The sequence below is a fragment of the Sus scrofa genome, chromosome 14 (genome assembly GCF_054392235.1).
Source record: "Sus scrofa isolate SSC_HxYL_T2T_F1_AM1 chromosome 14, Sscrofa_HxYL_maternal_Yorkshire_Landrace_v2.0, whole genome shotgun sequence".
NCBI lineage: Eukaryota > Metazoa > Chordata > Mammalia > Artiodactyla > Suidae > Sus > Sus scrofa.
The window spans coordinates 70,756,748-70,781,835 of record NC_139396.1 but is presented as its reverse complement, the minus strand read 5'-3'; the positions used below and the strand labels follow the sequence as shown (position 1 = coordinate 70,781,835).

The 25,088-nt window shown below is 57.9% G+C and overlaps 1 protein-coding gene and 2 long non-coding RNA genes across 6 annotated transcripts in view; 2 read left to right on the top strand and 1 right to left on the bottom strand.

Moving 5' to 3' along the window:
* LOC146396672 (uncharacterized) overlaps window positions 1-20,067 on the top strand; it is a 59,488-nt gene extending 39,421 nt beyond the window's left edge. Inside the window, exons 3-5 of the long non-coding RNA XR_014826013.1 lie at window positions 11,501-11,574; window positions 13,040-13,142; window positions 19,769-20,067. This is a non-coding gene — a long non-coding RNA (uncharacterized LOC146396672). The remainder of the gene's footprint in view (window positions 1-11,500; window positions 11,575-13,039; window positions 13,143-19,768) is intronic.
* On the top strand, window positions 1,994-7,931 carry LOC146396673 (uncharacterized). Its single transcript, XR_014826015.1, has 2 exons — window positions 1,994-2,230; window positions 3,009-7,931. It is a non-coding gene; the product is annotated as an uncharacterized LOC146396673 (long non-coding RNA).
* ADORA2A (adenosine A2a receptor) lies at window positions 7,902-24,858 on the bottom strand. Of its 4 annotated transcripts, none has more exon segments than NM_001444622.1 (3): window positions 7,902-9,561; window positions 16,414-16,964; window positions 24,827-24,858. In NM_001444622.1, coding segments are annotated over 2 exon segments (1,230 nt in total). In that variant the 5' UTR covers window positions 16,737-16,964; window positions 24,827-24,858; the 3' UTR covers window positions 7,902-8,654.
* Window positions 24,859-25,088: the final 230 nt, after the last annotated feature.

Here is a 25,088-nt window from a genome sequence, read left to right as displayed (position 1 = left end):
ATAGTGGGTTTGGTCTTTACTGGAAAGAGAAGGCTTCTGATACTTCACCACTGAATATGGTGTTTGCTGTAGGTTTTTGAAAAATATTCTTTATTGGGTTACAAAAATACCTTTATATTTGTAGTTTGCTAAGAGTTTTCGCTATGAATGGATATTGAATTTTTTAAAACAAAATCATTTCTTGTGTCTGGTGAGATACGATTCTTTAATTTATTCAGATGAATAATATTGATTGATTATCTAATGTTAAGCCACCCTTGTGTTCCTGGGATAAACCCTAATGGCTCATGGTTTATATTATTTTTATACATTGCTGGATATGGTTTGCTGATATTGAGTATTTTATATCTAAATTCGTGAATAATATTGGCCTCAAATTTCCCTTTCTCATACTTTCCTTAAAGTATATGCTGTGTAAACAGGATGATTTTTAGAAGGGCTAGAGTCATTAGTGTTAGAAGGGAATTTAAAGATCATCCCCTGTGATCTTGTCACCTTATAGTAGGAAAAACCGGAGCCCAGAGAAAGGAAATAGTCTTTCTAAAATCAAAGAGTTAGAGGCGTTCCCGTTCTGCCTCAGCAGAAACAAATTCGACTAGTATCCATGAGGATGCAGGTTCGATCCCTGGCCTTGCTCAGTGGGTTAAGGATCCGGCATTGCCGTGAGCTGTGGTGTAGGTTGCAGGTGTGGCTTGGATCTGGCATTGCTATGGTTGTGGCGTAGACTGACAGCTGTAGCTCCTGATTCAACCCCTGGCCTGGGAACCTCCATATGCTGCGGATGCAGCCTTAAAAAGACAAAAAAATAAATAAAATCACAGAGCTAGAAACAGAATTAGGACTAAAGTGCTTGGCGGAGAAACTTCTGAGTTTCCAGTTGCTTTCCCATTCATGACCTTATTTATCTTCACACCAGCCTTGCAGGGAGGGCATTGATAATTGTCCCCCATTTATGGATGAAATCACATCATGAATTAGGGGATCCAGCAGACTGGGATTAGAAGCCAGGCCTTTGACTCCTAGACCAGAGCCACCTCCCAGGGTCCCTTTGTGTTGTGCCCAGCCCCCCTGACAGAGCTACTTGTTAGGCTGAAAGGAAGGGGACCCTGAGTCATGCATCCAAAGTTATTACTTTATAAGAGTCCAGCAATATCTTCACAGGCATGTCAGACAGGTGTCCCATCTGCAGGTAAACCTCAGGGGGCAGGTATGAGGGCTCCATGGTCCCTAAGGGTCACCTTGGTGGAGGGACACCTTCCAGGCCAGGATAAGTCCAAGATCTCTAAGAATATCTCCTAAAATGGAAATGGGTCCAGGGCTCCTACATGGAATCTTTGTCTCAGGTTCAGAGCACAGGGTCCCTAAGGTCCAGTCCTAAGGTCCCCACAGAGGCTCCAGCTTCCCTCTGTCCCCTCTCCCACCCTCTGACCACCGCAGCCCCTCCCCCACACATCTCAGCAATCTGCTTCCTGCACCAGCGCCCTTGTTTTGCTTGTGCTATTTGTGTCTGCTTCTAACAGCTGGCCCCAGCCTGGCAGCCCCTCGTTCCAAGGATCATCCAATTATCCCATTAGCCCAGCATGTCCTTCCTTCCTCCAGGGCTATCAGCTCCCATCCCCCATCTCCCTGGCTCCCTCTGAGGGCTGGTCCATGGCCTCCCTTGCTCCTTCCCTTGACAGACCTAGGGCTGGGTCAGTCCCCAGCCACTGAGGCTCAGGCAGCATCCGAGCTGGAAGAGACGTTTGCATTGTCCCTCTGCTTCATCATTTTGCAGGGAAGGAGACTTGCCACCATACCCAGAGTCACATGACCCGTTCAGAACAGAAAAGAGCTAAAACCCCCCACCTCTGAACCACAGGGCCATGGCCTCTCCCAGATGCCTGGTCAGCATGCATCACCAAGCGCTCACCATGTTCAGCCCTGCGACAAGGAGGTGCCCTGCCCGCCCGGCTCTCTGGGGACACGGTCCAGATTAGAACTTACGGTCTAGCTAGGGAGATAGAACACACACTGGTAAAAGTGGCACATCATCTGGGAGCTCAGTCATATCTTAACAGGAGAGATGTTACCCACAGCAGGTGCACAGGACAGGCGCTGAGTGTTAAAGGAAACCAGGAGAGGGAGAAGGGGCTTCCAGCAGAGGGCTCAGGAGGGCCTCCTGGAGGAGGCAGCTCTTCAGATGAAGAGAGGAGTGATTCAGAGTGTCAGCATTCCAGGCCTCCCTAAAAGGGTGAGTCAGGGAATGGGTTAGGATTGGGGGAGCTGTTGAGCTTGGCTCAGCTGGGGCAGGTGGGAGGGTGGGTGGGGGCAGGGCTGGAAACTGTGGCCTCATGGCCATTCCAGAGGGAGGTGTGATGGGTTACACAGCCAGGAGGTGGCGTGGAAAGGGTAACCTGCCTACAGGGGCTGAGTCAGTGAGGACAGAGAGATGCAGACAGGTGAGATTGGAGCTTGTTCAGGTGGGTGAGAGATGAGGCGGCCTCAGCTGATACCACGGTTTTGGGGGGCCCAGGGATAGGATGGATGGAACAGACTCAGAAGACATCTGGAAAGATTAGGTTGAATTCGGGAAGCTAGGGGTGGCAGCAGGAAGTGTAGTGTAGGGAGGAGGTGGGCGAGGACCTGTCTGCGCTGTGCCCTTGGTTGCTCACTGAGCAGAGCACTTGGTGAATTGGCGACATTGGCTTAACTTGTGCTGCGTGAATGTCCCAGCTCCTCCAGCTTCTCCAGATGTCCCCCTGCTGACCTGATAAATCACACGCTTTCCCCCTCACCCCCTCTCTAGACCAGTGCCCTTCAGCTGGACAGCGCTGCCGTCGCTGCAGATGGTTCTGGTGGGTGTATCTGTCCATACAGGGCGCTGGGCCCTTTTGACCCCTTTCAGTTTACATCCAGTCACCGCCCTCATCTGTGTCTGTGTCCCTGATTCAGGTGATGGCTTTGGTTTTTTTATACTTGGTCGTTCCCTCTTCCCTACCAACCTGTCTTACCCCACTTCTGGCTTCCAGGACCCTGAGACCCTTCTGGGCAGGAAGGAAGAGCCATCCTCCTCTGGCGGTATGCCTGTGCTGTCCAGGGAGGCTCCTCAAGGCTCCGGATACCCAGGCCCCTTGCAGGCTGGCGAGGCTGTATGCCCTTGGCACGTCTCCTCTGGTTGCACCGTGGTGGCTCCTAATGTGAACTGTGGTTATTCCACCAGAGTTCTGTGAGCCCCAGAGCTCCTGTAGGTCCTGCCAAGCGCATTGGCCCTCAGGACAGCATGCAACAAGCTGCTTCCCTCTGTGCTCCGCCCACCTGCTCTGGTCCACCTGCATCTGCTGCAGCCTCCTTTCAGTCTCCTGTTTCCAGACCCTCCCTGTCTGGGGCACCTTCCTTCAGGCACTGTTACTCCTGCCAGGTGTTTCCGAGAGGCTGCCTTCTCCAGGCGACGCATGGCATGGGGACTTCAGCATGTTGATGTTCTGCTGGGGTATCAAGACTGACTGGGGCCCCGCAAGCTGCCCCGACCTGGGGCTCCTTTTAACTGTCCCTCAAAGCAGCTAGAGCTTGCAGTTGCTTCTTTCTCTGGCACTTTGCCTGGCTTTTGCCCCTGCTGACCTTAGCGACGAAATGCTCATTGTCATGACATGAACTGATGGTAGCCGGATCCTCTGTCCCCACTTCCCCCTGCACATTTGCTTTTTCAGACTCAGTGTAGGACTTTACGCTGATCTTTACTCAGCTTTAATGCTTCCTGAGGTCATTTTGAATCCTGACTCTGTCAGCCCAGACATTTGCTATATCTCTTCTCTGTTCCCTCTTTGACACGCTTTAACTCCCCTGGTTGGAGACATTAAACACGTGGGACAGGATGGAGCTGCAGACAGCAAATGATCCATGGTCAGTGTCCTTGCCGTCTGCCAGTATCCCCACCCAGCTCCCGGTCCCTGCAAGCACCTCAGGCTTCCAGGTGACAGGTTTAAATTCACATTCTGCATGTTTCTTTACCATGGAATGGCTGGGCATTTGTTTATGTTACATATGCCTTCCAAAGCACTTTCACATTTACTGCCTGTTCTATCTAAAAGCAGGCATGACAGTTCAAAGAGGGACTTGCCCACAGTCACAGAGGCAGTCAGTGGCGAGACTGATGACTGAACCTGGTGCTGACCCCCATTCAGAGCTCAGCAGAGCAGGGTGTGTTGGCAGGGCCGAGCAGAGGGATGACTTGGCATGTCTGAACAGGGCAGAGAAGAGAATCAAGCTGAAACCCCAAGATGCCTGGGACGGCTGCACAAGGCCTGGCCTGGCCTCTGTAGGCCTCTAAAGGCTCTGCAGCCGATGGCAGCTGTGACGCTGGGCTCTAGCCTGGATTCTCCCAAGGGAAAACTATATAAAATCCCATCTAACTTCAACAATTCCAGAAATCTCTGAATCTAAACCAGGTTCTGTCACCCTCATGCTTCTTTGCAACCCTACTAGAAAATGTGGGTGGATTGCAAAAGAACAAGGAAGAGAGATCAAAACTGTGACAGCCCTCTGACAACATTTTAACTTGAAAATTGCCTGCATAATCTTGTGTGGGCAGATGTAAATCAGGCGCAGCTCCTCAGCTTCTCCTCCTCTGTATCTCTTCGCAACCCCCTGGAAGAGGTGCCCAGACTGGACCGTTGGCCTTTGAGAGACAGCTCCCTTCAACCTGCTTGACTGCCCAGCTGGCTGAGGCCTGTTCCTCCCCTGCACTCGCAGAGCCCACATCCCGCCAATGCCCCGGCTTCTTTTCCTTCGGTGGTTGTGGCACCCTGGGCACCCCTCCACTGCTCCTGCCCTAGCTCTCACCAGCAGGTTCACCAAGAGGTTGAGGGGAGCAGAGAGGAGATGGGGCTCAGGTCTAGCCCTCTGCGAGCCCAGTGGTCACTAGGCATTAGGTGCTGGTCTCGATGGCTGATTCTCCCAGAAGACGCTAGCTCATTGCACCTGTTCCCTGGCCAGTCCCCCTCTCCAAGCCTAGCAAGTGGGAAGGCAGGGGGTCAGCAGAGTTGCCCTCTCCTCTGGCAGAGGAGGGGGTGGAGGAGGGTGCATGTGCATGGGCCCTGTGCTCTGTCCAGCCCGCTCTTCTGAGGCTGAGTCATCTGACATTCTCCCACCCCCTCCCAGTTTTGCAGCCTGACGGGGGCTGTCCCCACAGTGACAGTTATTGCTAATGATGAGTGACAGCGCAGTGACAGTGCCTTAGGACAGGGGAGGGGGAGGTGCTGACCCAGTGTTCCTGTGGCGCACCCTCCACTTTTCACAGTAGACAGGGGTCACTGAGGGAGAGGCTTGCCTCACAGCAGACCTCAGCTCACCCCACTTCTGCCTCTAATGGGACCCCTCCCATCAGTAGAGGCTGCCCCTGGCCCAGCATGCTCGGGCAGTGCTTGGGGCCAGTGTGGGAGTTGGAGGACTGTGTCTACCATGGCAGCATACAAGACTGGCCGTGCAGGGAGCCTGTGTGACAGAACGGGATAGGAGTGTTCTTGGCACATGGTGCTGTCCACACCTTATAGACCATTCCCACTGCCTGAGCAGCTGGCTTCCTTCAGCCCCCATTTCTCCACACAGTTGAAAAGAAGGTTCACTTTCAGTTCTGGGACACCATGTCCCAGCCCAGTAGATCCAGGGGCTGGTAGAGCTGGCCTAGGAAGTAGTCCTTTTGCTTCCTCTCCTCCCCGCCCTACTTGGTCTCCAGAACTGTGCCCCAGCCGCTTCTGGGAGCCCAGTGTGCAATTTGAGTCATTACGGAGGAAAGACCTTAATGCACATGGGGGCGCTGAAAAGGTAGGGCTTCAAGGGGAGAGGGAAGCCTTCCAGGGGCCAGTGCTGAGCCAGGACCCAGCCTGAGCCAGGCCTCTGCTCACAGACTTCCCTGGGGACATGGCCACAACTGCCATGGAGAGGTGCTGGGCCTCCCCTAGGATAGGTCCTCTGAACCCTCATGCAGGGACAGGCTTCTGTGTGGCATGCTGCCCACCTTTAGGAAGAACACAGGGAGAGCAGAGCTGCTTGGACAGAGCTTTAGGGGTTACAGCAGCCCCACTGTTACCGCTGGCAGCCCTGCCTGGGGGACATGTGTCTGCACCTGCAGGGCTGGGCCAAGCCCCACTGTCACTGTTGCTGCTGCTGCTGCAGACACCTGCTCCTGTCGAGGTGACTGTTCATGTCTGCATGCACACACGTGTGCTCTCATCATCAGGGAGTGACCTGCATCTGTTCATGTCTGTGCACGGGTGCTTACACATGAGTCTGGCTCACAGTGGGAGCCTGCGCAGAGTGTGTGTGGCCCCCTGGGAACCCGAGGAGGCATGGACACGTGTGTCTGGGCTCCAGAGCTGGCCTAGGGGCTGGTCCCAAGAGGGCCGAGGGCTTAGTTGTACCCAGAGCATTTTCTGAGGATCTGGGCCTGCCCCTCCCCAACCCAAAGCCTCCACCGTGCACCCAGAACCCTGTCCTAGGAGGCCTCAGAAAAGGCTGGAGAGGCGATGTTTCTTATTTTCCCACTTTTGTGGTCTCTCCCCAACAGTGGGTCATGGGGATCGATGGTACCGGTGCTCCTGGCCGCCTGGGGCACAGACCAGGCCTCAGCTTGCAGTCAGCAAAGGCCAAAGTGCAGAGGAGGGAGGGTGGACGGTGTGGACAGCATGGGCTGTGCCTTTGTTTCAGTGGCCCATGAGGACCCCTGGGTCTGCCCAGAGTCACCCTTGGGTGGGGGCTCAGGCACCAGTGCCCTTCAGAGGGTCCTCAGTCTCTTTTGCACAGCTGGTCCAAGGCCCTCAGACCGATGTGGCAGTAAATAGTGCTGAAGCAAATCTGTGCTGTTTGGGGCCTCTCACATATACATCTGTTAGTAAAAGTCTACTACTGTGTGGAGGAATGAAGCCCGGGACAATGGTTGTTTCTAGGTGCAGGAGGCAGGGCGGTGATACAGGGAGATGTTTCACTTCTTGAGCAGTCGTGGGAATATTGTATTATTTTATATTTTTCAGTTAGGTTGAAATGGTTCGTCATAAGTGAATAGGGACAGAGATGATGAATTTTGCAGTCACGTAAACCTGGGGTTTTATGTTCGCTTCTGCTATGTACTAGCTGTGCAACTGGGGCAAGTACTTAACCTCTCTGTTCAGGAGAGGTGGTCTAGTCTCTCTGTTGTTTAGTCTCCTGTGAGAGGGGGCTCTCAGGGGTGCATGAGGATTACTATGAAATTCTAATGTCCCTGCCTCGCCAGTGGCCTGTGAGACTGGAGACCTAGATGTGCCCTCGGCCAGGAGGCTCGCTTCCCCTGGGCCTCAGACTTCACAGCACAGAAGGGTGGCAGGGGCCCCAGAGACACATTAGAGCAGGAAATAGCTGCTCCTTGGAGGTTTACCATGGGAGGAGGGGGGATGAGTCTAAGGAGGCTGGTTTACCCACCCCCCACCTCGGCATGGTTTTCAGATCCCATTGCGGCCTCTGGCTGAGTCTTGGAGGAGGGCAGTGGGGAGGGCGGGGCACAGCTTTGGTCAGGTGACAGAAAGAGATCGACAGAGGACCTTAGGTAATGAGGGAGGGAGGAGCTCCATCCCCACACTGAGGGGATGGCCAGGGCTGACCATGTCAGTGGCCTTTGGGGAAAGAGCCCCCCTGCCTGCACATCCCACTCTCACAGGGGTTGCACACGGGCATTTGAATTTCGCTGCAGCCAGGCAGCCTGTTCCCTAGATGATGGGAGCCTGGGTGCCCCCTGCCCACCACAGCTGCAGGCTGTCCATCTGTCTGTCTGCACTTGTGCACGTGCTCTCACGCCTGTGATACAGTCTCGTGCCTGTGTGTTTTGTGTGTGTGCATGCATGCGCATGTGTGCCAGGCCTGGCTGTGGAGTCGGGAAGGAAAGTCAGACACCGTTCTCATTGGACAGGCTTAAAACACAACATGGCTCATTTTTATTTTATCTCAGAAAAAAAAAAAATACATTCCCTTCAGGTGGAAAGGCAGTTAGGTTGGGCCTCTCCATGGGCAGCCCTGGGCTACCTGGATGCACCTTGCCGGCCTCCCCCATCGCCCCTGCGCCCACACCCTGGCCCTGCTCCCTTACAGGCCGGTGTCCTCGAGCAAGACGCAAGGCAACTCACGGCAGTGGGAGGGGCTGCCTGGGACTCCCTGGGCCAAGTCCTGGTGCCAGGTTAGCAGCAGGACCAAAATAGACCCGGCGGCCAGGGAGGGACGATGAGAAAATAAAAAGGGTTTCCTTGCGTTTACATTTTCTCCTGGAAGAAAGTAGTTCTGAGCCACCTCCAGACACAGCAGCTCCTGGACCCCTGAGGAGGCTGGGGAGGGTGGGGTGCTGCAGGGGGCCTGTGGGAACCACTCAGCCGGCAGCCAGCCTGCTCTGCCACAGATGCTCTGCACAGACAAGGTGGCGCTTCCAGGTGCTTCTGGATTTGGGGACCGGCCCCAGCCAGCCAAGATGCTCTGCACCGGGCCTCCCAGCATGAAACATCGGCTTCCTCGGACTCGAGACCCTTCTTGCTGGGCCTCAGGCTGCTGGGCCGGGCCCCCTCCTCTCTGTCCAGAGTGGGAACCGGCCACCCGCTCCCATGCACTCTTCTCCTGAGTGACTGGTTCTGCCCGCCAGGAGAAGGGCTTCCCTCCCGGGGTCATCAGGACACTCCTGCTCTGTCCTGGGCTCGGGTGGCCTTGAGGCCAGGGGACTCTGGGCGCGCTCCCTGGAGCTCGAGGCTGAGGAGCTCCACGTCTGGGAGGCCCGTGTCCCCACCACATTCCCTCACACTCCCTCCACTCAGCAGCCCCAGGGCACAGCCATTGGGCCGCCGCTCGGGCTGGGGGGCACTGCCGTTGGCCCACGCCCCAGGAGGGTGGCCGTTGAGGCGGAGGCTGATCTGCTCGGCATCGCTGCCATGAGCCGCCAGGGCCCGGGCACTGGTGCCACCTGCCTTGAAGAGCTCCCGCTGCCTCAGGATGTGACTGCGGATGATCTTGCGGAAGGTCTGGCGGAACTCACGGATGCGGTAGGCATAGATGAAGGGGTTCACCACGGAGTTGGTGTGAGAGAGGATGATGGTCACGTACATGAGCCAGGGCGGGGCATGCCTGCACCCAGGGCAGAAGAAGGTGAAACAGTTGATGATGTGCAGGGGCAGCCAGCAGAGGGCGAAGAGCCCCACAATGATGGCCAGTGACTTGGCAGCGTGGACCTCCTTCTGCAGCGTGGACCGAGCCCGCTCCCCTGGCAGTGCCTGGCTGTCCATCTGCTTCAGCTGCCGCCGGGCTGCCAGGAAGATCCTCAGGTAGACACCCAGCATAAGCAGCAGGGGCAGCAGGACACAGGCGAAGAAGTTGAAGTACACCATGTAGTTCATGGGGACCACATCCTCGAAGAGACAGGCCACCTGGCCCTCCCTGCAGCCCTGTGACTGGTTTTTGCCCACCTCCTGCTGGCTGCAGCTATTCCAGCCCAACATGGGAGTCAGGCCGATGGCAAATGACAGCACCCAGCAGACCGCAATGATGCCCTTGGCCCGCGTGCCAGTCACCAAGCCATTGTACCTGTGGAAGGCAGACAAAAGTCAGAGGCCTGGGAGCCCAGGACTGGGAAGGGTGGAAGTCAGCCAGCAAGAGCAGCACCACCCACCCACTACTGTGAGGCCCGGGACCAGCCTCTTTCTGCCTCCTGGCCCCAGGGTCCCCTCTGTTCAGAGGGGCCTGAGCCTGGGCTCTTCTCACAGGAGGGACAAGGAGGGCAGGCATCAGAGTCCTGTGATTATTGAAGAGAATGCCCGGTGGTCCCGGCACTTGATTAGTGTGCTTTGTGGGAATTTTTAAGTGATGAGGGAGGGAGAAGTCATCACCTCCACGTGGCACTTAGTGTGAGCTGGAATGGGTTTGCTTCCCTTTGGAGTGGACATGGGTCAGGAGTGTCCCCAGCATGGTGGGACCTTCAGGTGTTCACAGCTCTTGTGCTCCATGTCTTCCTTCTTCACTTAGGGTCTCCAGAAGCCCCCAAGGAGAGATGGCACAGGTGGGTAAAGGAGGGGTGGAGGTCCCAGGCCAAACGAGGTACCCTCTCTCCCTTCCAGATCACCCACAGACCTCTGGGAAGCCGAGATTGGTATGTGGTAACATTTATGTAGCAGCCTTAATGTTCCAGAGGGGAGAGCTGCATGAGATCCTAAGCCTCAGGGAGATGGGATCTGCCCCAAATTCCCTAGAGCCTGGCTCAGGGAGTGGCTTGATTGGCCAGCCCAGAAGCTGACCCCAGGCCAACAAAAGGTGGATTTTTAAAAAGAGTTGATTAGGAGTTCCCATTGTGGTGCAGCGGAAATGAATCCGACTAGGAACCATGAGGTTGCAGGCTCAATCCCCGGCCTCGCTCAGTGGGTTAAAGATCTGGCATTGTTGTGTGCTGTGGTGTAGGTCGCAGATGTGGCTCGGAGCCTGCATTGCTGTGGCATAGGCTGGCAGCTACAGCTCCGATTGGACCCCAAGCCCGGGAACCTCCATATGCCACAGCTGTGGCCCTAGAAAGCAAAAAAAAATTAAAATTAATTAAAGTAAGAGTTGATTAAAAAAAACGGGCAATCCAAAAAGTCACCTCATGGAGTTCCCGTCGTGGCACAGTGGTTAACGAATCCGACTAGGAATCATGAGGTTGCGGGTTCAGTCCCTGCCCTTGCTCAGTGGGTTAAGGATCTGGCGTTGCCATGAGCTGTGGTGTGGGTCACAGATGCGGCTCGGATCCCGCATTGCTGTGGTTCTGGTGTAGGCCAGTGGCTATAGCTCCCATTAGACCCCTAGCCTGGGAACATCCATATGCTGCGGGAGCGGCTAAAGAAAAGGCAAAAAGACAAAAAAAAAAGTCACCTCACTGGCTAAGGAAGGTGACCTCAGTAACCTCTGAGGGCCGACCATGTAATGGTCCGGATTCTAACACCAGACTGCCCTCCCTCTAGTAACCCGACCCATCCTTTAAGTTCAGGTTAGGTATCTTCTCACAGAAGTTTCCTACCCAAGCTCAGTCAAACCCTATCCAGGCGGGGACCCCAAGGCTGGGGGGCCTCTGCAGGGGAAGGCATCCCTAGATCCACCTCTGCATGATCAGTACTGAGACAGGGACACACACTGGTGTCAGGAAAGACGTGCTTTACTTAATCTCAGAATGTGAAGTATCCCCAGAAACTAGTCCATGGGCTAGCAGACATAGGAGCCACGGGTCACGAATGTGTGAGGCAGGCAGGCTGGCAGGTGTTTACCCCAGTGTGCAGGAGGCAGCTGACATGCTCTGCACCCCTCAACTGTGCCCCCACAGTCCCCACCTCCCCGCCCCCGCCAGCAAGGTGTGCATCTGGTGCTACCAGGTTTCAGGAGGGACTGGGAGCTGATTTTCTGGGTAAAGTCTTCCCTTGTTTAAATTTTGTCAATGAATTCAAATTAAGGGGAAAAAAAAGATCTCTGACCTCTTATCTAGTCCAATTCCCTCATTTTATAGATGGGGAAACTGAGGCCCAGGAGAGGAACTGACTTGCTGCAGGCGTTGCAGGAACCCAGGCAGCTTGGGCCAGGGTAAGTCTGTCTCTTCTGAATCCGAACAGCAAGGGGCAGAGCTGTTCTCAGGAGCTCACAGCCAGTGCAGCAGGGGTGTGGGTACCTGCACAGGAAGGGGGTTGTAGACCTGACCATTTCTACAAAGCCCCAGCCAGCCAACTCTGCCTGCCCTGTTCTGGAGCCTCAAATGTGAGGTCACAGGCTATTTTTTTTAATCCATTGACTACCTACATAGCACTTACTCTGTGCCTCTGCAAATAGGTGGTTTTTTTTTTTTTTTTTTTTTGTCTTTTTGTCCTTTCTAGGGTCCCTCCCGCGGCATATGGAGGTTCCCAGGCTAGGGGTCGAATTGGAGCTGTAGCTGCCGGCCTACACCAGAGGCACAGCAAGGTGGGATCTGAGCCGCACCTGCAACCTACACCACAGCTCACGGCAACGCCGGATCGTTAACCCACTGAGCAAGGCCAGGGACTGAACCTGCAACCTCATGGTTCCTAGTCAGATTCGTTAACCACTGCACCACGACAGGAATTCCTCCCCCCCCCTTTTTTTAGGCGGCTTTTTTTAATGTTGATATTTTCCCTGAGAAAAGTTTAGCTCTCTCTTGGGTTCTAGTGCTAGCGTGTTCCTGTTTAGCTGTGTTCTGTCACTCTGCCTTGCTGAGTCTCAGTTTCCTCATCTGTGAAATGGGACTAAGAATCTAGGTCCTGTGAGCACTGCCCCATGAGGACAAATGTAGCATCGGTGGTGGACTGGAGCCCAAGGTGAGTGAATTATTCACAGGAGAAATGGGCTGCCTCAGGCAGTGGTGCGCCTCCTGTCATTTTAGGCAGCTAAGCAGAAGCAGGCAGTAATAGGGATGGTGTGGAGGATCCTGGAGGCCACCAGCCTCAGATTTTCCAGTTGTTCACCAGTAGCAAACCTCACCTGCACTCTGAGGTGATCACAGAAGGGGAGCTGCTGAGGAGGAGAGGAGTCTTGATAACTGAATGCATGAGTCCTGGACAGCCAGGGCCCAGCCCGAAATCCCTGCTTTCGGATGCCTGCATTAAGATAAGGAGACCCACGAGGCGAGCTGTGAAGAGGCCTTTGTGGGGACAGAAGCAAGATCATGGCTTGTCTGTGTGGGTCAAGGAGCCGTTATGCTCCGCCTACCCTTTTGTTCTTCTTCGATGTTTTAGTACATGTAGGTATTATTTACTCAAAAAAGGCATTAAACAAGTAAATTTTGTTATTTATTTCAAAGGAAGACTGGTAGGCTGAGAGGACCCAAACAGAACCACCCCCAAACAGCAGCACTCTAGCACTCCCAGGCTATGACTCAGGCAGCTACGTCTTGGGCCCTGAGCCTCAGACCAGGACCACCCGGGGAAAGCCCCCATGTCTAGAACTGCTGCTGCATCCCTGTGCCCCTTCCTAGGGGCTCCCCATTGCTCACACTGGGGCTCACCCTGTGACACCAGAACACCCCCTACAATTCCAGATGGGGCTTCATGTGCACGTGCCCTTCAGTCAGGAGAAGGCAGAGCTTTCCTGAGGTGCCCAGAGTGCCAGTGACCAAGGATGGAAGAGCTACTGGTCTCCAGGTAAAACTAGATTCCCCTGGGCACAGGCAGCCTGAGCATACTCTCCCTGAAGGCCTGTTCTCCTCTGACACCTCTCCCTGGCCTGGAGTCCGCATGCTCATGCCTTCCCTGGGCCTCTGCCCAGGCTTGGCCCCTCTTATTAAACCTGCCCACCCCCCCATCAACCCATGGCATCACCTCCTCCAGGGAGTCCTCTCTCCTGATCCTTTCCTCCTCGAACTCAGGGTGCTTGGTTTTGTCTCCTGGGGCAAATCACCACAAAGGACTCTGCTGCCCCACAGAAGGCCTGCTTCCCCAGGAAAGAGCAGTTACCAGGGGCTAGAGTGAGGGACAAGGGGTATGGAATGCCCCAGGAAAAGGAAGCCTCTGTCTGTCACCCTGGGACATGGAGAGTTCCCATCCCTGCCTTTGGCCAGGCTACTTTCTCCCCGAGCAGGCTCTGCCCTACCTCAGCAAGACCTGCACTTGGGAGGGAACAAGTAGACTTTTGAAACTGAATTTTTTTTTTTTTGTCTTTGTCTTTTCTAGGGCTACACCCGAGGCATATGGAGGTTCCCAGGCTAGGGGTCTAATTGGAGCTGTAGCTGCTGGCCTATACCACAGCCAAAGCAATGTTGGATCTAAGCTGCATCTGCGACCTACACCACAGCTCACGGCAACACCGGATCCTTAACCCACTGAGTGAGGCCAGGGATCTAACCTGCAACCTCATGGTTCCTAGTCAGATTTGTTAACCACTGAACCATGATGGAAACTCCTGAAACTGAATTCTTTAAAAAAAAAAAAAAAAAGTAGGGAGTGGGGCAGGCCTGGTCAGCCAGAGTATGGGCAGAGACTGGACCTCATGGTAGCCAAGTGGACTTACTGGGTGGGCGGAAGCTGGCACGCAGGGGATGCTGGTCCCCACTGGAAGGGGACAGGCTGGGGAAGGGCAGGCAGTAGCCACCAGGAGCTCAAGTTCCATCCGGCTTCCCCTCGTGCCCAGCCTGCTCTCAGGAGCCCCCTCAGAAGAGGAGAGCAGAGGCCCTGGCTCAGGGCACGTTTCCTTCTCCAGCCCCGGCCCCCCCAGGAGTAACAGGAGGCCCATAACATCCGCCCCATGATGTGGCCAGAGGATCAAAGACGATGCCGGGCCAGCGCCTTCTGCCATCTGTGGGCCTCCTGCCCAGGAGGGAGATGAGCTTCCTCTCTGCTGTCATCCCCATCGACTTCCGGACCTGAGGTCCCAGCTGACCTGCCTCATCAAGTGCAGTGCTCAGCCATGGTCTGGGTGGAGCTCAGTCCTGGGAGTCAGGATGCAGATGGGGTCGGTCCATGGCTTGGAACCACCAGCAGCTCCAAAAAGACCTGAATCCCAATAGCTCCGCCCTGCCGGCCTTCCTCAAGGCCCCATCACTCTAGCCCTCTCATTGGACCCTCAAGGCGCCTTTGTGAGCTCAGGGGGAGACCAGTCCCTTTCATAGATGGACAATGGGCCCAGAGAGAGGCAGCTGACTTGCCCATCACACAGCACAGCCTACCCTCAGAAAACAGACCAGCAGCAGCCAAGGCCCTTTCCATTGAGACCAGCAGCTCTGATCTCCCTCCTATCAGGGGATAAGTGAGAGGGAGCCCTCTGTTACCCCAGGGGATAAGGTGAGAGCGAGCCCTCTGTTCCCCGTGATGCTCCCACCAGAGCCACCCAGCCCACACTGCCTGGACCCAAAGAGGACGCTGGTCTGCTTGGGAGCCCTCAGGCCTGTGTCCTGAGCTGTCCATTAGCCTGGACTCTGGCTCTGCTCTGCCCATTTAGGCTGGTCCTCCACTAGGGCCAGCCCATGGCCCCTTCTCTTATGACAAGCGTCCTAGGCTCTCCCAAGACCACTGTCCCAGGAGGCCACCCGGGCCCTGGCTCCCTCCTCCATCTGAGCAGCATGGCGAGATGTCTGCTCCCCTGGATCCTAGGTTCTGGGGCCAAGGCCACCTGCCATCAGCTCCTAAAAGATTAAAGCCGCAGAGAATGGCAGGCACAATCTTCCCAGGCTGGCCCTGGCTATGCTACCAACTCATTATATGGCCTGGGGCTTGGCTTCCCTCTGAGCTTCCTTTTTCCAACCAGAAGATAGAAGGAAAGGACCTCTAAAGGCCCCCTTGGGTTTGACACTAAATTTCCATTTGCTTATGGAGCCTGTTTCCCTTCAGGTGGGTGCCCCCTCAGCCCACCGTGGGCCTGCGGTGCCTGCTCTATGTCAGAGGAACTCCACTGGGTGGGGCATGCCATCCTTGGTGACCTCCCTCAGGGCCTGCAGCCATCTAGGCTGTGAACCCAGCTCCAGGACAGAGAGCAGATGCTCTCCTCCAAGGGCATGGGACATACTTTCTAGCCTCTTCATTTACATGAACTCAGGCCTCAGGGAAAGTCTTTTTTTTTTTTTTTTTTTTTTTTTTTGTCTTTTTGCCTTTTCTAGGGCCGCTCCGGCAGCATATGGAGATTCCCAGGCCAGGGGTCTAATCCGAGCTGTAGCCACCGGCCTACTCCAGAGCCACAGCAACACGGGATCTGAGCCATGTCTGCGACCTACATCACAGCTCACGGCAATGCCGGATCGTTAACCCACTGAGCAAGGCCAGGTATTGAACCCGCAACCTCATGGTTCCTAGTCGGGTTTGTTAACCACTGAGCCACGACGGGAACTCCAAGGGAAAGTCTTCATTTACACAATACCTAGCTGAAGTCACTTCACAAAAGTTTCACCATAAAAACCCCCGTGCAACAGCCAGATCATGAGCTGTCTCCAAGACCAAGAGCACTTGGTGACCAAGAAGCATAGAATTTGCATGAAGGTCCAAGTGACTCACCAAGGCATTCAGCCAAGTCACTTCCCCTCTCTGGGTCATTTTCCTCATGTGCTAACTGTGGGCCGGCCCGGCCCGGAGGAGCTGGAGGAAGGCAGGCGCATGGGTGGGCGTCTAGCTCTGTGGCCCGGGTATTGCGCTGTGTCAACAGTGGCCCGGACACACCCACCAGTCCTGCGCCACACACATCTGCCAACAGCCAGAACACAGCAGCCTCAACCACGTAGCTGCGGGAGGGCCAGCCTGCCCTGTGCCCCTGGGGGGCAGCCCTGGGCAGCCCTAGACTGAGCCCCGTGGCCCTGACCTCAGCTCACCACTCTGACACCAGACCCAGCCCTGGCCCTGGTTCATCCTGATCCTGGCACAGAGCAGACCCTGGCATAGACCGCCTTTCACAACTGTGACCCACCCCGCTCCCACCCCCACCCTGGCTCACCGGAGTGGGATGCGGATGGCAATGTAGCGGTCAATGGCGATGGCGAGGAGGCTGAAGATGGAGCTCTGCGTGAGGACCAGGACGAAGCAGGCAAGGAAGAGGCAGCTGTGGCATGCGGCACAGAACCCTATGCTGATGGTGATGGCAAAGGGGATGGCCAGGACCCCCACGGCAATGTCGGCTGCCGCCAGGGACACCACAAAGTAGTTGGTGACATTCTGCAGGTTGCTGTTCAGCCACACAGCCCAGCACACCAGCACATTGCCCAGGATGGCCAGCACGGCGATCGCCAGCTCCACCATGATGTACTCCAAGGAGGCCATGGTGGACACCTCCATGGACAGGCAGGGTCAGTGAGGGCGCAGGCCAGCCCAGCTCACGGTCCATAGCTGCAGCACCGCCGGCCCTGCCCGGCCCTGAGCCCCTTCTTTACAGGAGCCGGCGGGGGGCCTCCCCCAGGGCCTCTTCACAACTGACTTCACGTCTCCAGAAGCCAGGCCCTCTCCAGGGGCTCTGCAGCATCTTTGCTCGGCTTCAGGGTTCCTGAGCACCTGCCATGGGAGAAGCCTTGTGAGGAGTGGGGCCACCGCTGGAGACCCCCAGGGGTGGCCCTCAGCCCCAGTGCCCTCCCCACAGGCCAGGTGCCAGCCTCTCCCACCCCAAACCCCACACAGAGGGCCAGGGAGCAGCCCCGGTCTCTGTCTCCCTTCCTGGGGAGCCAAGAACTTTCAGAGCTTAGTCACTTGTGTTGGCCCCTCGGGCTCAGCTTCTTGAGCCTTTTGTGCCAGTTTCCTGGTCCCTGAGCTCACCCTGCCCCACGACTCTCCCTGGGAAAGCCCCCCTCCCCCGGACCACCATGCCTCTCTCAGCCAGCCTCAGCCTGCTCCACCTGTGCTGCCTTGGGGGCAAGCAGAGCCCCCAGAGCTCCTGGTCTCACAGTAGCAGAGAAGCCCTCTGGCGCTCACTGGCAGGGAGCACAGGAAGGGAGCCACCCCTCAGAGCCCTGACTGCACCTCTGGGCGGGGCACACCCCCCACACCGCCTCCCCCTCCAGGACGCACTGGGGGACTACCAGCGAGAATGCCTTTCCTTTCTGAGCCTCAGCTTCCCACTGATAGAAGGGGAAGTTGGAACCTGAGCCTTTGGGGACCATTTCAGCTGTCACTCTTGATTCTATGAGAAACCATATTTGAAAAGGCTCCCCCAGGAGTTCCCGTCGTGGCGCAGTGGTTAATGAATCCGACTAGGAACCATGAGGTTGCGGGTTCGGTCCCTGCCCTTGCTCAGTGGGTTAATGATCCGGCGTTGCCATGAGCTGTGGTGTAGGTTGCAGATGCAGCTCGGATCCCGCGTTGCTGTGGCTCTGGTGTAGGCCGGTGGCTACAGCTCCAATTCGACCCCTAGCCTAGGAACCTCCATATGCCGCGGGAGCGGCCCTAGAAAAGGCAAAAAGACAAAAAAAGAAAAAAAGAAAAGGCTCCCCCAGAATTGAAACATAGAGATGTAGAGAATTAGCAACACCCAGTAGAAACAGCAGTCTCCCTAGCCCCAAACCCCCGGGACCCCCTGAGCTCGTGGAATCGTCTCTGTTGCCACTGCCAGCCCAGGGACCTCTCCCCATGGCCTCCACCCCCCCTTGTCACACTGACTTGTGCTGCCCAGTAGTCCCCATGCGGAATCCACCCCTCCTCTAGCCCTGGGTCCTCACGGGTCCCAGGTGCACATGGGCCACCTGCCTGGGGACTAGAAGCTGCCTTTCAGGCCAGCATGTGGCTCAGGCCTGCATCCTTCTCCCCTCTAAGACATGGGGGATCAGATGGGACTAGCAGCCTTGGGAGAAGGTTGCTTGTGGTCCCTGCCTGTGCTCAAAGGGCCAGGCTTCCTGACCCCATCCAGGAGGTGACAGTGCTGCAGTAGCTAAGCCCCAAGTTTCCCTTTAACTCCAATGTGCCTCAGGTTGCTGGAGCCGCCACACCTGAGAGGCACTCCTGTGCCTGTGGGGGAGAGAGGAGGCCAAGCCCCTGAGGACACTTTGCAGCTCTCCCAGGCCTGCTAGGGCCCTGCCAGGTACCATGAAGCCCACCCAGCCCTGCTGTGCTCAGGACACTTGCCAGCCAGCTGCCCACAAAGCATGTCACTGGCAGGGGTGGGGCAGACCAAGTCTCCTGGTGTCCTTTGGTGCTCCCGGCCTGCTGCCCAGAACAGTATTCACAGGGGCACCCTGACAGCAGTTGCTGTGCATCCAGGGTCTTGGCCTTGTTCAGCAGGAGGTAAGTGACAGGCCTAGGGTGCCTCCCACCCGGGGGCCTCCCAGGTCCAGCGAGCCCGGGAACCCTGCCTCCCACCACCAGTGAGCCAGCCGCATTCCTGGTGGCTTCACCCCACCCCGCCTCAGTCTCTCCAGGGGAATTTGCATGGACAGGCCCTAGACCATGGCCTGGATTCAGAGGACCCCATTCTGGGGGCAGAAAGATGGGGCTGCCAGCAACCCCCTGAGCAGATGATTAGGTCATTCCTGTGGGGCTGATGCTGGGCCGGCCAGTCCCACCGCCCAGAGTCCCGATGGGGTCACACCACTAGCACCTGCCCTCCACGAGAGTCAGGGTACCCAGCATGGAAGGGCTCTCGGGACTCTAACCCAGACTTCTGTTCAGTGAGGGTCTCCTGGGAGCCTCAGGACCCCTAATCCCCAGGCCTCCCTGTTGCCTTCTGCACTGCGGGCTCCCAGGACTCTGCACCTGATGCTAACACCTTTCCTGGCCAAACTGAAGCTGCCTTCCTGCCACCAGCAGGCCTAGGGCACCCTCGCAGGTCTGGATGCAGCAGCTGCTGCTGCCCAGGTCAGCCCTGCAGGGAGCCAGACACACCTGCTGCCCCCCTGATGCTTTCTGAAGCCAGCATGGGTCACGGAGCCTTGCCTGGCACACAGGCAACGTGGGCACCTGCCCACCCAGGACCTCCTTCCCCTGAGTGGAGCCCCATAGAGCCCAAGGCACTGGGGTGGGCAGGGCAGGCGGGAGGCCAGAGCCACTGGCTATTGGACCACAAGCCAGCCTGGGGCCGGGGACACCCTTTGCTCCCATGATGTAAATGTCCGGTGACAGCCTGTCTCAACGTACCCATCTGTCCTTGACAAGAATTGGGGATCAACATACACCGTCAGCCAGCTCAGGAGAAACAGCCTCCCACCACCACTGAGCCACCAGCTCTGCTGTCCCAGGGGCCACATGCCTGGTCTCCATACCCTCCACAACAGCTCGTGTGCCTGCCTGGGAGCTCTAAAAACAAGGGTGCAGGGCCTGGGCGGTGGTCCCCTGTGTTCTCACTGGCCGGCCCCATGAATCCCACTTTACAGATGAGGAATCCAAGGCGCAAACCAGCTGATGACCTCCCAGCCTTAGCGTGAGCATCAGGAGTGGACCAGAGCTGAAGGATGCCCATGGAAAAGGGCGGCAGGAGAGTTCTGGGGGCCTCCTGGCCCTGCTCTACTTCCCTCCCTCCACAGGCCCTGGACCAAGAGGGACAGGAAGATGGGAGACCTGGGGGGTGGAGCCAGGGTCTGGCAATTTCCTCTCCCTCTCTGTTGGCTCTAATGAATCCTTGGTCTGTCTGTTGCTAGCCAGGAGGGGAAATTAAATAAAAATGTACTACTTCCTTGTGGCCGTCCCTCGCTGGGGACAGGGCAGAGTTGTCCCATATAGATGCATCACATGTTGGGAACATACACAGTGCGCCTTGAAGGGACAACGCACAGGATTCCCCACCAGCCAGACTCACACTGTCCTCTTCCCGCCTTCCTCTCACCTTCACCAGCCTGGCCACTTTAATTAAAACTCCACTTAATCAGAACCACACATTTCCTGGCTCCTTGTATGTCAGACTGGCAAGGCTTTCTGTACACATGCCCAGATGGTGGCTGTACCCCCCAGAGCCTGCTGGGTGGAGATGACTGCCAGCTTCCAGGCAAGACCCTGCACACCTGCTCCTGGGTGCAGCTAAGGGCAGTGTACCCAGGCCAGTGCAGGGATTTGGACCTGCAGCAGCCATGTTCCTGAGCCTGTTCCTGGGCTCCAGACCCAGCCTGAGAATCCTTCACTACTTCCTCATGGCACACATTTCCAGACACCTGCTCTGTGCCACCTGCTGCCAGGCCTGCGGGGGTGGGGTGGGGTGGACTCAAGGGGGAGCTGTCCTGAGAGCTGGCTGCCACCCTGGGGTGTGCGGGTTATTCCTCACCTCCAGGACCTCAGCTCCCAGGTAAGATGAGCCTGCAGACTAGTTTCAAAGTACAGGAGGAATATTAAGGCTAAGAAAAATAAGTAGCAGCACCCAAAATACAGACAGCATTCCAGAGGAGATGAAGGGAAAACAGTGATCTAATAATGATTTTCAATGACATTGAGGATCTCCAAAGAGATAAAGGAATAGCATCCATAAATAGAATTATTGGTAGAAACAAAATGAGAATAGGTGACTATGAACAAGAAATAATATAAAAATCCTAGAAATGAGAAACAAGGGGTGAGGTGAACATAGTCACTCGGTTGTCTTGTGCCCCCAGCGAGACACTGGGCTTTGAGGACAGCGTGAAGGTCTTACACAGACCTCGGGGAGGGCAGTCTGGGGGGCGGGACCAAGAGAAATGGCAGGCAGGTGAGTCGCACCGACACCTGCTCATGGGAAAGGAACTCGGGCGGAGGATGGAGGGCAGCCAGCAAAGGACAAACAGCTGGAAGGATAGACACCTCAGCTCTGCTGCAACCACAAGCCCTCCCGTGGCTCTGCCATGCCTGGCCTGTGTGGTGGCCTTGGCCTGGGCATGAGCCTCCCCAAACCCATCACAGGAGCAAGGCCGTATCCTCCAGCATTGCCAGGAGGTGCGCATTCACAGAGCGTCTCCTCTCCTCTCTTTCCCCCTCTGCAGGGCTGGGCCCTGGCACCCAGGCAGCCATCAGTGGTGTTCCTTCCCTCATGGCCCCTTGGGTGTGCAATTGCCCCTCTCAGCCAGCGCCTGGGGGCAGGATGTGGGCAGGACCAGGGCTGAGCCTTGCTGTATGCACTGAGCCTGGCCCCAGAGCAGCCTCCGCATCAGCAGCCCCTGGGGCCACAGGGCCTTTCTCCCACCTGGGGCCTAGAATACCCCTCTCATCCCCTTGTGTCCAGTCCAGATGCCTGATAGGCTGCAGGTCATGCCTCCTCCCAGCCTGAGGTGACCACTCACCCACACTGGCCACCTCCTCTGACACCCCCGTCCAAGGGGCCACTCCACACACACGAGGTGCTGGTGCCTACCTGCTGGGGTCCCACTCCTGCTCCATTCCACACTCCCTGAGACCTGGGCAAGAGGCTGCAGTGATGGTATCCTACCTCTCAAGAGAATGCCTGAAGAGGGCAAGGTAGGTGGCCTGAGAGCACAGACCCTGCAGGCCTGGGCGGGCTGTGGTGGAAGGCTGGCCTGCTGAGGGGCAGGGCCAGGTGCACAGGCCCAGGAGTTCCCACGGGACAGCTACACTGAGGATGGGAGGGATGCAGACCAATCCTGGGGTCTCTGGGACAAAGATACAGTGATGCAGCCCCAGAGGCTGACAGGAAAGGGCAGGGGTCAGCCAGAACCCTGGAAGCACAGCCCTGCCACTGCTCCCAGTTTGCCACTGAGAGGCCAGAGGTGAATGCTCCTGTGACAGATACATCCCTGGGGACCTCTGGGCAGAGACCACCAGCCCAGACAGCAGGGGATGCCCCGGAGTGGCACAGACAGCCTTGCCACGGTGCAAGGAGGCAGCCTTCCTTCCCAGTGACCGCTGCACTGAGGTGGGAACCAGACAAGACAGCACCAGCCCCGGCCCGGGATCCAGGCAGAAGCGCCAGGCTGTGCAGCGCTCAGGGATGGGGGAGAGGCCTGAGAGGGTCCTGGCGAACTGGGGCACCCTGGCTTCCCCCCTTCCCTGCTACCTGGCTCCTCTCATCCCAATCAGGACCCCCTGGCTTCCGCACCCCGGGGACCCCTTCCATGACTCTGGGCAGGGGTTGGGGGACCTGCCACTGAACTGCTTCTTCCCACCACCCAGAGCTCCTAGCTGTACCCAGGAGGTGAGCAGCCTCTTGGGGAGGGCTCCTCCCTGCATCCCAGCTCCTGCTATCCCCCACTTCCTGCACCCCATCCAGGGTCCCAGCTTCAGCATGGCCCTGCCACTGCTCCCTCCAGCTCTAGGCCCTGGGGCATACCCTCCCTCCCAAGGCTGCCCTAGAGGCTGGAAGAACTTGGCACCTGATGCCAGTGGTCTCCTTAGGGTCCCCTGACACCAGAACTTCTTCTCAGCCAGTCCTTCAAGCCCCTGCCTCTCTCCTGGGCCTGCTCCCCTTGCTCTCACTGGGCATCTCTCAGCACACAGGACGGGCCTCCCACCAAGCTGGGGTGTGGGGAGCAGGGCCAGGCAGAGGTCAGGCAGGTAGCCGGGGGTCACTGCTGAGAGCCATGCTGTGGACGTGCATGGCTGACACCGCCCAGAGACCCTGCATTTCACAAGCACTGTGCCCTGAAGCCACATGCTTACTCCCAATCCAAGTCTCATCCATGTGTCCCTCTGCCAACAGTGTGCCCTCACTGTGTCCCCAACCCCACAAGCCTGAGCCCTGCCCTGACCCCAGGCTTACCACCTCAAGCACAGACCTCGACCGTCCCCACCGTCAGTGCCCATGTCATTTATTCTCCACCACAACCTGGACTCTACTCATCGCCCACACCACCATGCTTGTCTTACAGACGAGAGGACGCATTTGCTGGAGCAGTGACTGGCCCAGAGATGCCCAGAGAGTGAATCAGGACCACAACTAGGTTTGGGCATCGAAATCTCAGGTCCACTGGGTTGTCCTTGAACTCCTAGGACCAGGGTGTGACCGGGACCTGTATTTTCCAGGCCAACATGAGGGTGGTGACACACACGCGGCCCCAAAGCCCTTCTCCTGCCACCCGTGCCTGGGCTGCCCCTCAGCCTCCCTGAGGTGACAGAGAGGCCAGCTCAGCCCAGGAACTAGTCTGCACTAGAGGATGGGCAGGGAGGGGCAGTGGCCCGAGGGACTCAGGAGAGCCAGGAGACTCCAAAGGACAAGGGCAGAGCAAGCAGGTGTGGACAAGCCTCAGTGAGTAGCTCCTATCGGGGCTGTGACCTGGGGTGGGGGCCTGGCACACAGGGCAGAGCCTTCGCAGCCCACAAAAGGCCTCCAGGACAAGCCCCTGACCCCACACATCCTTCCTGCTCCACCAGCTTGAAAGAGTCCTCAATCATGGCCCAAGGGCCATGACACCCAGGGGCAGCCCTGGCTGGACATGGAGGTGACACCAAGAGTCTGCTGGAGGGCGCAGGGCCTGGGAGTCCATGACAGCAGAGGCCAAGGGGAGGGAGAGCGGCCTGAGCTCCTGCGGGGCAGGAACACAGGCCCTGTAGGTGGAAGTGGCCTGGGCACCCTGCGATGGGGAGGGAGAGCTGACTGAGGGGCCAGCCCAGTGCTCTCCCAGACCAGCTCCAGTCTAGGGGATGGGGTGGAGACTCTCCCTCACTCTACTTCTCCTTCTTTCTTCCCCATGAGCCCTGGCCTCCACCTTCCTTCCACTGTAAAGTCGGGGAAACAAGTCTAAAGCGCGCTGGCCGCGCCCGTGCTCAGGCATCTCTGCTCCTCTGGCCCGGGCCCTCCTGGATCCCCTGGGCATCCTGCGCCAAGTCCCTCGAGGGCCGCCACCATTCCCGCCATTCCTACCTCGGCTCGGGACAGCCCGGCGGCCGGCCAGTACAGTCGGAGCCAGCCCGGCCTCTCCTGTGTCCCCCGAGTCCGGTTCCCGCCACCACTGCCCACCGGACGAGGCCGCGCTCGGTCGGCGTCCAACTCCCCTTCCTCGCGGCGCCGCAGGCGCTCGGGACGCCGTCTGCTCCCCCAGCCTCCCCGGACGCCGGCCGCGCCACCTGTAGGAGCCTCGTCGGAGGGGTCGGCCGCACTGCCCAGCCCAGCGCAGCCCAGCCCGGCGGCGCCCCCCGAGGGCTCCTCCAGCGCTCGGGCCCCGGACGCACCCGCGACGTTCCTGCCGCGCGCCCTCGCCCCTTCCCCTCCCCGCCTCCCCTGTGCACCTTCCGGTCTGGTTCGGGGCGGCCCGGAGGGTCCGCGCACTGCCTCCCGTCTGGGCCGAGGTCGGAGGCCGCGCCGGAGCCGCCCCTGCGCCCGCCGTTCCCGCCGCCGCGGTCTGGGCTCGGACCGGCTCTCGAACTCGCTCTCGGAGCGGCGGGAAGAGACGGGGCGGCGGGGCACCTGAGGGAGGGGACCCGCGCCGCCCGCCATGCCGGCCCAGCAGCCTCCGACAGACCCACGCCGCCAGGCAGCCCTCCTGAGACTCTGGGGACCCCGGACCCGGGACCCCTCTGACCTGCTCCTCGCTCGCCGGCTCCCGCGGTCTCCGCCGCAGCTCCGGCTGCGACTTCGACTCCGGCCGCGCCGCCCGCGGCCGCCCCCTGCAGGCGACTTCCAGGCTCGCGCGGCCCTCGACTCGCCCCGCCCCGCCGCGCGGGGAAACCGAGGCCCGAGGGCGCCAGGGCGACCGGCCCGCCAGCCCCGCGGACGCCCTCCGCGCCCTTCTCCGGCCACCTCCACCCGCGCCACGCCCCTCCCTTCCGACGAGTCCTTGCCCA